Below are 17708 nucleotides of genomic sequence, written 5' to 3' on the forward strand. Positions count from 1 at the left end.
CCCCTTCAAGCTCACAAATTTGAATATTCCTCGCGCCCCATTCTCTAAGGTTTTAAAAACAAAAGGGAGAACGCCTTGTTGTTATAATAAACTATATTTATCTCCACCTCTTTAATATTCTCGAAAATACAACAAAAGTTAGCGCAAAATTTTTTGAGAAAATTCCTAATAGCTTATGTTAACATTAATGCTTCAAGTTTAAGCAAGGCACTTTTCCAAGTATAAATAACGTGAATATAAAAAATAAACCACGAATTTTCTGAGCAAGTGTCTTATTAGTAGGAAAGTGTTCCAGGATTACAGTACATAGAGCTAACAAATTGATCTATGTACAGTACATAGGAATGTTATGCACCCCATAGTAATTGCGATGCAAAATGGCAACTGGACAAGGCGTAGCAAGGGGGCATTAGGGTTGCTAACATGCAAATTTAATTTGCTTCCATACAGGCGGTCACCGCCAACCGTGCTCATTACTAACCCTATTGTGCGTTTATTAATTCAACTGCATAATATATGGTATCGGATCAGACACATAAATTCCCTTAATTGAAGCTTAATGCGGGCACAAACGGATTCGATGGGAATGAACAATTCGATTATTGGTCAGATGTAATTAAAAATTACTGCCCTTATTCAATCGCAAAAATCAATTAAGATAATTATTGTTGAATAGGTCGATATGGCAGCTGTTATGTAAAATACACTAATTTAAAGGAATGTTAATTTTATAAGCGTTTATTTTTGCAATAAAAGTTCAGTTAATTTTACCGATTTCTGTTGTACAATTTGAATCATTGAAATGATTATTTATTTGTCATATTAAATTCTTTCAAGTAATACAAAAATTGTGGATAGATAAACATAAAATATATTTATTATATAGTATGAGATATCGCAGCAATTTAAAAATATTTCAAACCTTTATATAAAGGTTTACCTTATTATTTAAACCGCCAACAGAGTTTAAAATATTCATACACTTGTAGATTCGAAGGCACCTCTCGAGTGTCGTATTCATACATAATCGTCCGTTAGAGCGTTTAATTACGAAGGCTATATTCTAAGGTTATGTGCCCTTAAGCGACGAACGACGGCGTAACGTCCCTAACGCGCTTGTAAACTACTATACAACGCATTATATTTTAACTGAGAATTCCTATTTCACTTTATAGACCCTAACTATTAAGCTAATAGATACGCTGGATGTAACACAGAGTTAGGTATTTTCAACAACAGCTAGCGATTCTAAGAAATATAAGAAAGTGTGATTTTAAATTAAGAACATCATTTCAATATCCTTTGGACGTTTCTGACTAAGCAAATGCCTTTTAAACTGTATTGGTGATTTTAAATATAGATTAAATACCAAAAAGGTGTTAATCACATAGTAAAGTAGCATGTCTTAGGAATTGGAATGTTAATAACGAATATCAATGCAATTATAGAGCTCTTATAACTCAAGAATGCGTATAAAGGCCCCCATTGAAGCCAGCGATTAAGGCTTTTACGCATTCAGACTGCGATTTAGCGGTTGCCATTTGCGACAGAGCGATTGTAATTAAAAATTAATCCACCCACGGGAATAAGACCCTCTCAATTGTTCAGTGCTAGAGTTTAAATCATTATGTAAATTTGTAATGCAAATTTGTTTTCTCCAATTTTTTGCGAGCAGTATCGGGTATCGGCCTAGTGGCTTCAGCGTGAGACTCTAATCCATAAGATCGTAGGTTCAGCCCCAGCTTTCTATGTGCACATATAACAGTCGCTCGAACGATGAAACCAGCCAGTTTAGACCCCAAAAGTCGAAGGCGTGCGTCTGGTAGGATGTTGACAAATGATTATGAAACAGAAATCTGAGACTGGAAAAGTTTCACTACTGATTAATTTCATTAATTTTTTTTTTAGTTCATATATATGAGTCTCATTTAATTATGTGTCTAACAGTACATTGGTACACGGAATATAAAAAGGAACGTCTGTGAAATGTATGCATACCGTACAAACGAAGGTTACCGTTATATTAATGCTGGGCCCCTCACCGGGATGGGATTGCAAATTTGTGGCTAAAAATTTATGATAGCCGCGTAGCCATTTAGTTCCCTAAGGGGCGTGGGGTGGAATAGGGCTATCGGCATTTCGGAGAGCTGCTTTCGCTCGTTGTCGGCCGGAATGACCCTAAACATTTTATTTGGTAGAATCGTTATTCTCGTTACACGAAAAATTGCCTCGACTAATCCTGAGTTGCCATTTAAAGGGTGTTTTGTTTAACACAATTTGTTCTGATCAATGTTATTTCATTGTGGCTAGCAATAAAAGGTAATTCTAGTTACTAACATAATTTGAATAGTGGTAAAGAAACCACCTCTTAAAAATTATCAGTTTGGATCTGCGTGCAGCGGCAGAGTATCTTATGTAAAACGTCTTATGTAAATCATCTGTATGTTTTTATACAATGAAGAATATGTAGTGTAGCCACAACCTCACGTTTTAAACTTTTAGAGTTTTATTACTATTTTATTCATTAAATATCCATTTAAATTCACAAGCGTAGTTAAAATTTATCATAAGTCATAAGTATTTGTCATATTTTTTAACATAAAAGAAGCCTTCTTTAATTTATTTAAATAAACCAGTTTTTGGTGAGATATGAAAGCGGTATTTAGAGAGTATCAATATAACATGTATTACACGCTGAGTTTCAGACAGTTGTCATCAATTTTTCTTGTACATTTATAGTGTGTTGATTCTTCTATAGCTCTGAATTAAGTGCAGAAAGATAAAATTAATATTTTTTTCCTTTACAATAAGCGTGTTATTAGGAATAAAAAAGCAAAGTTTAAGATATTTTTTTAAATATTACATTAGAAAATGTATTAAAATTAATACATCTTGGTTATGTAATATGTTCTTTAAATATGATTACTGTATTTGTAACTTAAAATTTCTATAAATATCCTAAAAATTGTGTTTAGTAAATTCTGAAATAGAAATTTGTTACGTGACACTGAAACAAAACTTTCCAGACACATTTCTGATATAAATCTTGATCTTTTACAGACCAGAAAACAAATGCTGTTTGACAATTTATCTTTCAACCAATACATGTAAGTCATATAGGTTTAATACATCACATTAATGTACATAAACCTAAAGCTTAGGCTTTGTTGTACACCTAGGGTGAATAAATTCAAACGCAATAAGGCAGATCCGTATTTATCGGCTATCGATTAGCACCCTCACACATAAACAGGCTTCGTGTAATTGAAGTGCTCCTATAATTGGATTAGCTTCTTCCTGTCCTTATATATTAATTGTTATATAAAGCCTACAAACGTACATAGAGAATTTTTCCAAATTTAACCAAATTAAGAAATTTTAACCAAAGGCTCTTTTAGCTAGTCAATTACGAAATAAATTTGTTACCCTTTTTATTCCTACTTTTGATTGGACTATATATCGGCAGTATTAACAAAAGAATATTATTCTTGTGACAGTTGACTTGGCATTGACATAACGCACATTTCATTTTATGTACTTCCTATTGTTATGTACATTTTGCTTTAACTTTTTTGAATTAAATATAAAGGAAAAAATGTGTATATATAAATATATAACTCTATTATAAATCATATTAGGTACAAGTTAATATAAGCAATTATGTAAAAATTCTTAATTACTAATGTTTCCTACAACAATAATATACCTATAACTATTATTTATTTTATACACGTTTGGGAAATGATTTATTATATGAAAAACCAAATATCGTAATAATGATAAGTAAAGATACGCTTTCAGCCGAGGCTGTGGTATTTTTGGTTTTGTTTCAGTAAAGGAATACGTGTTTTCTCAAAGAGTGGTACAAACTAACACACTAGTGTTGGTCTTCAAATATTTGCGTATTTGGTACATACAATATATTTAGTTCGTTAAATTGTTATTTAATTAGATATTAGTCGAATTGAACGTTTGAAGTCGTTTTTTTAATTCCTCTTAAATAACGAATATGTTCATCACGGAAACAAAGGGTAAGCATATTGTATTATCTAATAGGTAAGCGCCTCAGTATTCCCATGTCGATGTCCCAAATGTAAATATGACACCCCATAAACTGAATGTTTTATCGGCTACCAACACTACAATACCAATTTATTCTGGTCATTTTTCTGTAGCTTCGAGGGTGTTCGATTTTTAGGGGTGAATTTATTGCTTTTTGTGACTTTTTCTTGCTAACCACTTTAACTTATAAAACTCATCGAAATCTATAATTAACTAGGAAATTCTATACGTAAAGAATTTCATCATTTCATATGAGTGTTTAGTTTCGTAATATACCTTTTGTTATAGACTTTTAACGCATCACTGATATTTTCTTAGAGAAACCGAAACATCCTTGTCTTTCAGAATGAAACAATAATTTTACCGGCTATTTGAACCTTCGATACATTTCAAATACTTACCTACAATTTATTAACCGAAGCGAACTGAGTCAAGGGGACACAAGCGCAAGACGTAAATAAAAACTTCTTACGTAGGCGGCAGATGGTTTAAGATCGCGTTAAATACCAAAATAGCCCATTGAATGAGGACATTTAATCAACGTACAATGTAAGTAATAAATTAATAATTATATAACTTATCTGAAAGTACCATAATGTGTTTGTAAATAAATATTCATTTTCAATTTACGATCCCGCATTGTAATCCGTTATTAAAAGATAGCGCGTACCAAAATATTCCGATCCCGTACGAAAGTTACGCCCTCCGCAGAGGCCCCTTAACATTATACCTATGTTATTGCCACTACTTCAATGTCAGACGCACCCTGCGTCTCCCTATCTCCGACCCTACTAAGGGCTATACAAAATTATATCAATCGCATGTATTTTATTGTCGAATTACAATTTTAGACACCTACTGTAGGGTTGAATGCACTTTTGAGTTTCTGGTAATAAAATTGCGTTAGCAATAGCGAAAATAACAAGTGGCATTTTATGTCTGTCTATAGTAATGAGAAGCTTAAGATCTTATTTAGTTGTCGGAATAAAAATGTTAAGCATATACTCTGTAGTTTTAATTATTCAATTATTCGTTTGTCGGTAAGCGTTCGTGGGACATTCTTGCTTTCAACTGAATTGATTATACATTTAAAAGCTTATTTTGCCAACTCAAACTAAAGATAAGATTTTTCATAGTATGTATTTGAATAATACGAAACAAATAATCATTTACGCCATGGCTTTATAAATCAATGAAACATTATATTCTCCATGGGTGGTTATTTCAGAAGCCAATTAAGAATTCTCAATTATAATTCCTTACGGTTAATTCCATAAAATCTACGCGATACGAGCGAAGTCTAGATTAACATTATAATTCATGTCAGAGACGGGACCGGAATGAGATCGGACTCTTTTTGATAAAGACGTAACTTACTTTAATTATTGAGAGGGTAAATGCGAATATTTGTAAGGCTACGGATACCACATCAAAGATCTTTTACAATTAAGCCGATAATTTATGAATTTAATTACGTTATAATGGATCGAAATTACGTTAACGTGCCTTAATTGGACTAAACCACACACATATTATTGAAATTTTAACAATAAATTATTTTTATATAAAATTACCGATAGGTGTGTGTGTGACAACATGAATGAATCACAAAAAACTTGACGGAAATAAATAAAATGTTAATTTACTTTAAAAGTAAATGTCTGTGTGCAATTAACGATTATTAAAGCCTTTCTTAGATCAGCGCTCACGATAATTATAACGAACTATGAAAAATAAAAATTAAATAAAAAATTAATCAAAACCCAGATAAAAACTGACTAGTGTCCCGCGAACGAAGGTGAAAACCTCCACTATATCAAGATTGTATCAGATTTACCGCGCGATTGTATCTCAGAGATTAATGCGTAAGAGTCGCATAGAGCCAGCTTGTAATGTAATTCCATGCCTTTATCTCCTTATTTATTACCACAGAGCGCGTTGTTTTATTGCTTTGTGCTTGATTGGCGCCTTTGGGCTTATTTACTTAGTTTTTTTGCTGAATAAAGGAGCCGATGAGAATCCTTATCTCTATTTATAATGGATTTTATTTGCTTCACATACCTAATGTAGGTTTTACATTAATAACTACAGTAATTAGAAGTTATGTAACGTTGTAAATATCGTTTAGTAAAATAATATAAATATAGCATTAAATGGTGAACTTAAACGTGACTATAAAATATAATTCTATTCATTTTATAGTTCGAAACGTGAAATGCCAGTAAATCACCTTTGAGAATGTCGCAAAGTTTCCTTGTACGTGTGTAAAGCTCAGCAGCGGTCAGGCAAAAGCCAATTTGTTTTTATTGAGACTACCTACCCTCGAGTTATGCAAACTGGTAGGAAACGCTGAACGCGCTGTAAACAAACTTAAACGACCAATATATATTGATCCGTCAATGTATGTAACACCCAACGAATTTGACGGCGATCGTAAGCTTTCAAAGATCAATATTAGTTGGACATTCATAGCAGGTCTACCTTTAATCTTGACGCGAATGTTTTCACAAGCCACATTACTCGCCTTACAAGCTCAATATAAACAATGCAAATGGAGATATAAATTGTATTTGTTTCATATAAGCCCTTTGAGAACTATCGACAGCTTGAGTGCTTGCTGAAATACTCTTATCGTACCGCGTCTATATTTACTTCGGCTAAGCGACTAGTTCGCAAATCCTGAACAAAGTTATTGTACAAGCAAAAAAGCTATAATATTTAGCTGTTGAATAGCTAGAATAAATTGTCTGAAACAGTACATTAGTATAACGATATCGAAAGCAGACGAATAAAATAAATTCAAACTGGCAGACATCACAGTATCAGTATTAACATAAAGTATTTGGCATGAAAGCGAGTTAAGCTCTTTAAGTTCGATGTACTGTAAAACAATGCCAGTATATCTTTTTTACTTTCTAAAGCAAATGAGAAATCCTTAAAAACAATGTTGCATGTATTTAAAATGAATGAATATTTATATTGATAACCTGTTTCATAGTTAATGCGCATACAAACTTGTACGTATATCTTAGGCATTTGAATTGACCATTTGTAATATATTATTATAATCAAGTCACGTATTAACCGTAGGTTATTTGATAAATTCTGTTTTCATAATGTACCTCTTTCCACGAATTAAGACTATTGTTTTATGTAAATACCTTCAAACAACAGATAATGTTTACTATTTGGTGTTACTAATGTTTTTTAAACAAGTTATTTTAATAAAAGTCCTTTTTTACTACGCACTAGTTTGCACTAAGCCGTTTAATTTATAAGCCTGTTATTTTAAATATACTATCGTGAATACAAAAATTTTATATAAGATATATGAAAATAAAAATTTCAGCGACTTTTATTTTATATGCAAGTTGCCGTTATATTGCCTCAAAATTACGCATTTAATTTCTTAAGCAACTTACAAATATATACATACAAATATATATGAATGATGCTGACATATTATGTACAAAATGTCTGAATTTTGTGATTAATTTAAAGCGCCCTTCAAGCTTTAATTTAATTAACTACATGACTCAAGTAAATAAAGTAATATCATAAATATACTTCAAATAATTTAAATCCGACTTCATGTGCGCAAGCAAGTTTATTATAAAGTGCTAACTGATTGAGTAATATGTTATATGCGTATAACATTATTATTTTAAATATACTGCGTGCTTTGAGTGAAAATAGGTCTGTTCAAGCGCCCTTTGGGTAATAAAATTTCTAATAACAATAGGATACGAATTAAAATTGCTAAGATGTGGACAGTGCTGCATTTCATATTGGTACGATCAGCAAACACCGCACAGTTTCTTACCGTAATTTTTCTTTTATATTGCATAAAACAAAAATAAACAGTTTTTTAAGAAAGGAAACTTACACAAATTATTTTTCTATGCATTATACACGTATGAGAGATATAATTAAATTAGAAAGAAAACGAAAAAAATTGTAGTAAATAGTAAGTCCTTGTATTTTATTTGGCTAATTGTATAATACTTATTCATTTCAAGCAGGAATTACTAACATCACTTGAATCATATGTATAGCTGAGTTGAGAGTTGCATTTTGAGCTTACTTGTTCATGTACACTATATAGTATTTTTTACAGTAGTTTATCTACATACTGTATAGAAATTAAATTTTTATACAACGGCGAAATCGGTAATGTAAATGTCATAGGTTCAGATTTAATTTTCAATTAAAAAATTTAGGGTCTGCATATGACAAATATGTATGAAAGAATTTTGATAAATCAGATACAGTAATGTCACCTATTTGCATGGTCATTTTATGTATCCATTTTAGAAAACGTTTTAGATACATCACCCTATTGCAGTGTCAAGATCTAGCAATAATAGATGAAATGTGTATGCTTCATGTAAAGTTCCGGAAGACATATTACCTAATACAAAATATTGTTCTCAGGAATTTAAAACTTGTATAGGCTGAAGAGATCACGTAAGCTCACATAGGTGTAAACAAACTTCATAGATTCCGTTATAAATGGATACACTCAAAGTGTTTTAAATAGTTTCGGAGGAACGTGGATACGAACCAATTCATAAATAAATGATCAAACAGTCCCGTTTTATGTTTATTATCCAATTATAATGGAATGGATTCTTTTAAACAAACGGTGAATTACGAAATATTGCTGCGAACTAATTATTTTACACCATATAATCTAAGGTACATGTCCTTATCTAGTAACAGCAAGGGCTACAGAGACTGTACAGTCTTAGAGTTAGCAAGAACTATGGTTCTCGAAGGTCCAATTTTATTATATGGTTTTAACATACAGGAATCATACATCTCTAACCTCGGCTTTTGGCCTTTTTATTTATTTATTTTTTAAATAGTTCTGTAGAGAGCTATATTTAAGGTAATATTATAGACATAACAACAACAGTCCAATCTTTATACTCAAATGGCAGAGAGCGTATGTTTTAAAGTAAAGTAAATATGTTTAGTACTTGCTAGGTACTAGAACATACACAAGTTATCTGGAGTATATAGTTTTATTAAGTAATTATATAATTTTATATTGAGTTTATATACATTATATTAAAATATAATCGATGTTCTAAATAAATTGGCAATGCTTATGGGCTGTCAACTATGTATTCCGATGCTACGCGAATAAAGATGTACCGCGTGTTGTATGTATTGAGGTCGACAACCCTGCTGCATTTTTATCATAGCTAAAAATAGTCCGTTGCGTAATTCGAGTAAGTAGTCAAGGCCAAGCATGATATGAAGATCTAATGAAAACCGCGAGTGTGGCGCGTAGCACGTAACACACGGGCTGACATTGACATTTTAAATGTTGTCAGTACAAAGACCTCTGTACTGAATAAAACTATGTTTCATGGCCGGCATATCGCACTTTTATCACAGCGCCCCACTTACCCGCAGAATACACGAAATCGTGAACTAAATGTGAAAGCTAAGTAAATAATAGTAAACTCGACATTAACGCTCATTTATCCGAAAATAAAACGGAAGAACAGACCATTCAGTTAATATATTGGTCTACAATAAAAACTAATAAATCACACGCCACGATTCTTTTATAAGCCTTTAAAATTTTTACGATAAAAACGCGACAGTGCAAGCCCGCGCCAGCGCAGAGCCCAAGTTGCTGGCGGTTGGCCACATGTCGTCCCAGCTGTTTCTATGACGATCACGTTCACAAATCTGGCAGTGTTTATACTATACTACGCCACAGGCTTGCCTCGTTAAATTTTTATGACCGCAAGGTCGTCACTTTATGGTCAATTCTCAGATGTTATTGTTCACAGACACACTTTTTTCACAGTTCTAGCGGGTTATATCAGTCGAGTTACGATTGACAGTGATTAGCTCTTAATTGTTATAGCGCTATAAAACGAGTTTTATAAACTTGTAGCGTAATCCATTTTGTTTCAATATTGCAATGTAAAGGAATTGAGCATCAACAAAGCGAGGCATCTCACAACAAATAAATGTTCTGTGCGAGACAGTTTTATTATGAAACTGTACGTGGAGCACACATACTGACACTGAGTGCGTTACGAATGCGTTTATGCCCTTGCACTTGAGTCCGACCACTATATGATAACAATTGTTGTTTTGTCTGCAATTTCGGTGATATCGACTTTCGCAGAACGGCCGGCGTGTAATAAAGCAATTTGCGAGCGTGCCAACAAAACAATAGGCTGTGTCCTAAGCTTGTTTTAAAAGCTTTCGACGCCGTGATTTAAAACCCTTTGACTAACTTTATTTGTAAACACTGGAAGCACAAAGCGTAGGGTTATTTTTATACAAAAAAGAGAATTTGCGCAACCCCATTACCGTGAATCTTTTGTCATTTTTTTACTGCTTTGGTGAAAGTCAGCCTCTAGGTAGTAGATATTGTAAAAAATGTGGAATTTATTAAGGTACAAATACCTTTTAATTTAACTGATAAAAATTAAAATATAATAATTTTTAATTAATCTTTTAAATTGCTTTTGCTTTATTTTCAATCCCTTCTCTGATAGTGATATATAACCTGTTATTTTAATGCCAAGGTTGTCTAGAGGTAATCGCTTCTAATGAAAATTACTGTTCAATATACTATAGACTTTGATTACAAAAAATTTCCTACTGGCCGAATAGAATTATTGTTAAATTCGCTACCTTAATGTATTTGTCGTTGTGACAATTGCACAATCGGGTCTTTTGTCTATGGTGAAAGTTTGTGTTCATTGCAATTTTTAAACCCTTTTAAAAGAAAGAAAGCATTTTTTGCAAGTTAAAAAAGTATCTTTTCTTGAATCAAAAACAAAGTACGCCGGTACTTTCCATATCAAACTTTAAATTGACTCACTTTTTTAAATAAGGTATATAAGACGAATCGAAACCAAAGAATTTAAAGTTGTTATTATAATAAAAACAGTAGTTATTATAATTCGACAAAGCATGCCAAATTAATAATTGCAAATTAATTTTACGGAAATTCGGCGTTAGTCTCAATACACGATATCATGTTCTTCCATTCTTTATTTTATTCAAGCACGGAATTCGTCAAAAACTCCTCGATTCATTTTGAAATATTCAAAGAGTTTTGTATCCATTACAAGTAGACACTCGTGTATAGAGACTGTAGTACTTAAAATTAAAAGAAAATAAATATGAAACGATAAATACCATTAAACTCACCGCAGACCACGCGGTCGAAGGGGCTCATCCAATCTGGAAATGGAAAATCTATTATCAATCGTAAAGTAAGTTCTTTGTTTTGCAAAGTTGCATGCATAACAATTGTCAAACACGTGTCAATCAAATAGGCATTCAGCAATTGTTTATATAAAAATGATATGATGCTACAATCTATACTACAACCAATATTACAGAAAATAAAGCTCATTATCATGTGATATTTACTATGCATTTAATAAGTAAACAGAAGCAAATTATTACCATTTTTTGCCGTAAACAACGAGCGTATTCAGACCGAGATATCTCAAATTAAATGAAAATTAACAATTACGATAACGCACGCTATTATAAATTTTCTATTTTTTATATTTCTTGTATACGTTATAGATTTCAGTTTATTTACACCCCATTTAACTGTTACGCTGTGTACATACTTGCGTGTTGCATTGGAGCAGAAAATGTTTAAAGTTCAAAAAGATGCTATTCATATCAACACACTAATCTCATACTTAATATGTGGCTATGTTATATCTTTGTTTCAACGTTCGAATCCAATATGAAAATGTTGAGAGGATACATTAATATTTTATTTAATTCAGTTAACTAGACGCAAAGAAGTCTTTGCGACATGACTACATTTGTTTAATTTCCTTTCCTAACACTCCTGCATTTTTTTAATGCATTTGTTCATTCTTTTTTAAAAAAGAAATCAGATGGCGTGACTTGATTGTGAAGACTTATCAAAGTCAAGCCAAACTGTCAGTCATTTCGTTTTTCAAAGTAAATTTATAGTGTCTTGTATATATTTGTGTTTATTTATAAAATCGTAATGTGTTTGATTTTAAGGCCCTCTATGACAATTAAACTTGATTTACTACCGTGAAATTAATGAAATAACTTAAATATGTAGGTCCCGAAATAATAAAATTACAATTATCTAAAATTGTTCACAATTGAGATATTATCATAATTGTTATTTGTAAATAATGCTGAAACAGTATGTTTTTTGTTCGCTTTAACGTGTTTTCTTTAAAGTTTAATTTAATATTTTTGTTTTGTTGTTTATTGTAAGTTATTTCGCCATAAATGAGCCATAAAACAGTTTTACAGGGTAACTTTAATTGCATTTTTTAATTTGCATTTAAGTACCTAGTGCTGTTTTGTAAGGCACTAAAATTAATCGAATTGTGCCAATCGGAAACGCTAATGTTATTGATTACACAATCGCTAACGATGTACTGACATAAAACTTTGATAATACAAAAATCCCGAATAAGAATTTAAAGTAGAAACTCACAAATCACGTTAAGCTGATAAAGAATTGAAGTGCCTTCAAGATTTCTCACGTCAATAACTCATTTTAAACAAAATATTTCACTGATAATGTAGAAATATCCCAGCCTCATCCTTTTAAGAGGGATTATCAATCAATAGAAAAAAGAATTAGAAATGTCACATGGGTAGCGCAACGGAGCGATATTATTGGTCAGAACGGTCGGCCATGTTTATTTGACGCATGCGCGATACACGCCAGGCGCAGATCGCGGACCGGTTGATAATGTATGGCGGGAAAGGGAATAGTTGAGAATATAAGATGCATTGATAAACTATTTATTTATAAAATTATAAAAAAAAACTATTTATTTTTTAATACATTGGTATTATTTTATATAATCAGTCGGCGCTGGAATAAGCTACTACATTATATTGTAAAATACCTACAGCATTATTATGTTGAAAATAAGACGTTTTATATCAATATATAAACAGAAATTGAAATAAAGTAGTAGTTGGGGTAATATTTTATACAAGTTTTCTTATTATTATGACTATATTTTAAGAATTACAAATGACTAATTTACAAAAGAGCTGTTGATGGAAATTTCAACGTTCAAAAATTATCAGGTGTGGAAACAGTCGTTACATATTTTTCAAAATACATGTTATATGCCTACAATATGGTTGAGGTAAATTTAATATTTTTCCTTTGATATGACCGTCATAGTAATATTTTAATAAGCCAACATCGACTACAAATCATATGAAGAGGTCGTTTCGAAATAAATACAAGTCTCTTATAGACCGTTTGGTTTAATTTTAGTGATCTATGACTAGGAAATTTGTGTGGCATTCGTTTGATTATATTTTCTTTACATTTATAATTTATTGATCCTCGGCTTTAGATGTTAAAAGATTTCACAGTAAATTAAATTCGCTGTTAAAAATTATTATATTCGTTAGGGAATGAAGCGTTATACATATTATTATATGCTATTTTTCGTCAGTTTTAGTATTTTATCTTTACTTATGAATGTACATAGGTATGTAATGTACAAACCTACATGTTAAACTCTTACTATAACAAAACTACTGCGCATTGAAGTTACAGATGATGTCTTAAACTTCAATCAACCTTTGGAATTAAGATTTTTTATTTTTGTAATACTTTGAATGGGATGCCTAGATATAAAATACTTTTATTACAAAATCCTATGTTAGTTTGGGGAATTATTTGTATTTCAACCTCAATCGACAATATATTTCTACAAGGCGAATGCAACCCAAAAAAGCAATATTCAATCAGAAACATTAAAGATCAAAAGAATTAATGTGAAACCTATTCGAAACAGTACAAATAAGAAAAAAATCAAGTTATTTAAATGTTAATTTCATTCAAAGTCATGGGTAAACGCCCTACATTAGATAAATCTTTTTAATGTTCGCTATGTATAGGCCACACCGGTATATTTTCAAAGTGACATTAATTAGTGGATCATTAAGAGGATTAATTGTATTTTACTGAATATATACCCCAAGAAAAGTATTCTAGATTCCAAGATTTAAAAGACATTTAATAAATAAATTGATTGAAATATATTTTAAGTCTACTCGTTTCAATAAATAATATGAATAAGTAAGTTTTAAAATATCTTACGTTTAGATTCGAAGAATTTTCAGTACTGAGAATAAACATATATTTAAATAAAAGTTAATTCATATTATGTTTCTAATATACATATATTTATATGATTCCTCAACTAAATTGGTAGGTTATTAAGCCTCCAAATAAAGCCTAGATGTTAACGGAGTATCGCAATAAACCGCGAATAAAAATTAAACGTATTGTATTCAATGCGTACAAGCCGTAAAACTTTAATAGATGTACATTTTTTGAGTACAAATTGGACCTCACAAGATTATGAACTAGATATCCTAGGTTAGTTTTGTTTACATACTTGTAAAATCAAGACTTAGTTATTTCGTATGTATATAATATATGTATATATGAAATTTTATTTAAGTTTGGAATTCTAAAGATACTATTCAATACATAATTACTGGATTTTTCAAAGAATCATGGCCCCTTATTAATAAAAACTAAATCAGCTTGCAATTTTATAACTAACTTTTCGTCTTTTTCTGTAAAATTAGCTTAACGCTCTCACAAAGAATACCTACTTAATGTTGGATGGAAGGATGGAAGACTACTTAAGTCAAAACGCTGCATATAGACCCATATTTTGTATGAATAAAGAAGTTTTAAAATAACTTTTAACTTGACTATAGGAAGTAAAATGTTAAGCAGTCCTGAAGCTAAAAATTCCTTGTTTAGCTTCAGGACTGCCTTTTGCTTATAAAATTTTATTTAAATTAAAAGTTAAACAAACATAATATTATCCATATAATCATCTCATGATAAATTTAATGTTTTGAAGTACTTAAGAGTCGTAACCCCAACATACCTACAAAAAATATATTCAGGGAGTTATTTTTGTTTGATATTTTAAAATAAATAATATTAATTTAAAGTTTATATTATACTCTCAATTAATACCTTCTCTTTATATAAACTTACTCTATATACCAACTTTCACTTAATTAATATCCCTTACCTACTTAATTAAACAAAATCAATATGTAATAATTAGATAAAATCTTTTTGGAAAAAAAGCGACGGCCGACGCAAATTATTAATTTGAATTGCCTTACTATTAAATTTAGGTATTAATTATTAATTAAAATTGATTACTTAAGAGTTGTTTATATAATTTAATTACAGCAATAACGATTTACGGTATCAATAAAACAAAACAATTTCACCTATACTTAGTAACAACCTAGTGAAATCAAATAAGATAATTATCATAAACATAAATCGTGATAATACGTATTTTAATGATTTAAGATATTTAATGTATTGTTTATAATTGATAAGTGAATATAATTGCAGCTTAATTGAAAATTAAATTATACCTATTTGTTATTACCTACATCATATTATTATGCGTACCTACAGGTTGAAACAAAAGACGATTATTTTTATAAACAAATTTGTATAATTAATGGAGTAATATCAGGACTATTAAGCTTTTTAGAATTTGAGATATTATAGTATATGGTATATTTATATATTTAAGTCTATCTAAATCAATGCGGTCATTAAAGCCAAAATACGACGGCAAAATAATGTAAGTAAAATAAATGTTTTCAGAAAATTTCGTGCTACGACCGTGTAACAACAAACATGCAGCATTCTTAAAGAGTTACCAGTAATGGACATCCAAGGGTAGCGTGGTATGTCAGGCAGAGGCTGCGCTGAAGGTTGGGAACAGGCGGCACCCATTGCGTCTACTGAAGCTGCTGATGCTGCAGATGCCGCTGATGCTGCTGCTTGGTGGTAGAACTGAGCCGCTGCTGCCATACTAGCTGATGCCGCCGACACAGCCGCGCCGCCGTTGTGCTGACCCAGTGCATAATTCACCATCGGGTCTCCACCCACTGCCGTAGGGTACCGACAGCTCTTGTCATCCGCAGACAGTCCAGTCCCCGTAGGAAACGGCACCGACCCTCCGAACTGCTGATGATGCGACACGTATGGATACATCCTTGCAGGTGCTCCCGGTGACGCCGATGATGAAGACGAAGACCGTTGCGGGCTTCCGGCACCCGGCGAGCCCGCTCCCAAAGCCGCTGCTCCCAGACCGCCAGATAACGATGAAGATAACGACGTCGAGAGCGATGACGATAGGGACGATGAAAGCGACGCCTCTATAGGCGATGTCCCGGCACCCGCGAATAAGTTCTGATGATGGAACTGTTGGTGGTATTTGGGGAGCATGCTATCGATGATGAACTTGGAACTCATCGCTCGGCGGCGACGCAGCGCGCGACGATCGCCTCGCGGGAGATGCGTTTATCGCCGGCGATTCGGATCGATCCTCGCGCGTGCACCTCTACTATGGCCGCGGATCGTTTATGACCCGCGTATGAGGCTCTACGACTCTGAATTCCCCGTCGTGGCGAGCGTTACCGCTGCCGCGCGGCGCGTACGAGACAGCAAAACGTGACACGTGCGAGAGAGCGAGATGGAGTAACCTTGCGGGGGAACGCTCCGAAACCCTCTCCGTCTCATTAATTCCTACCTGCGCGGCTTATATTAGAAAGAGATAAAAGCTATTCGCTAACGACCATTCCGCCGGCCATTGTTCGTAATGGCGCCGAGCCCCGCACTTCCCCGCGCATTGCTCTTCTACGCCAATAGTAATCCGTTGCAGAACATTCACCGCCAATCACAAACCATTCCGGCACTTTAAGCTGTCAAACTGAACGGGCTTATGCAATAACGCAACACTATTTTCGTAAACACAGAGTAGTGATCTATCTGGTTAGATTTTTTTGGTTAAAATCTTTATCGATTAAATGTTTTTTTTAAAGTTATATACATGAAGGATAATACATACAAAAAGTTATTTGCTTTGATAATATTATGAAAAATACAAATGAAATAAGCAATTATGTAATCTTAGAAATGCCATAGCAATATTGAAAATAAACATTAACAATCTTTAATTTTAGATACTACATCCAATGCGCGATTTCGCCTATAAAATTAATAATTTCTATTTTTATGATTAAAAGTTTATACTTATTAGATTTTTATACACTAACAAATACAATGTGAATAAGTATTACTTACTTGTGTAAATTTGAATAATTTATTTTTTGTTTTATTTAGAAATTATACAAAGGTAATAAAGTAGTTAAGTACCTCATATTCGAATCCTTGACTACTATATATATTTTGGTCTAATTTTCAATTAAAAATATAAGTTACCAAATGCAACCTATGCAAAATAGTAAAACCGTACTTTGATAGTAGGTATTTCATATAAAGGATACTTTGAGATAACTTACAACAAGAATCCATCATACTGGAAATAAATAATTACCAATTTAATCTAGTTAACCGTTATATGTAATTATTACACAGTAAAATTACGTATAAACCTAACATTAAGATTTTTTTACTAGAATTATAGAGATAAGCAATTCAGAATACAAGTTTGTTTTATCAATTAATACATTACTGTGTGATCAATTCAACAAATGTATCTTTAACGTTATAATTTCTTGAAACATCAACGATGTTATAATGCAGTAATAAAATCCGTGTA

The 17708-nt window shown here is 32.0% G+C and overlaps 1 protein-coding gene across 4 annotated transcripts in view; it reads right to left on the reverse strand.

Moving 5' to 3' along the window:
* Nucleotides 1–16914, reverse strand: part of LOC110992201 (homeobox protein abdominal-A homolog) — a 30949-nt gene extending 14035 nt beyond the window's left edge. The window contains exons 1-2 of one of the 4 annotated variants that reach the window (XM_022257922.2): nt 15802–16914; nt 11254–11286 (exon numbers count right to left, since the gene is read on the reverse strand). In XM_022257922.2, coding sequence (XP_022113614.1) covers nt 11254–11286; nt 15802–16399 — 631 coding nt within the window. In that variant the 5' untranslated portion in view covers nt 16400–16914. Of the gene's footprint in view, nt 1–11241; nt 11302–15801 lie in introns of all 4 variants that reach the window. The other 3 variants (XM_022257920.2, XM_022257921.2, XM_022257919.2) reach the window with 3 other exon arrangements.
* Between the last annotated feature and the right edge of the window lie 794 nt (nt 16915–17708).

Source organism: Pieris rapae, chromosome 8 (genome assembly GCF_905147795.1).
Source record: "Pieris rapae chromosome 8, ilPieRapa1.1, whole genome shotgun sequence".
NCBI lineage: Eukaryota > Metazoa > Arthropoda > Insecta > Lepidoptera > Pieridae > Pieris > Pieris rapae.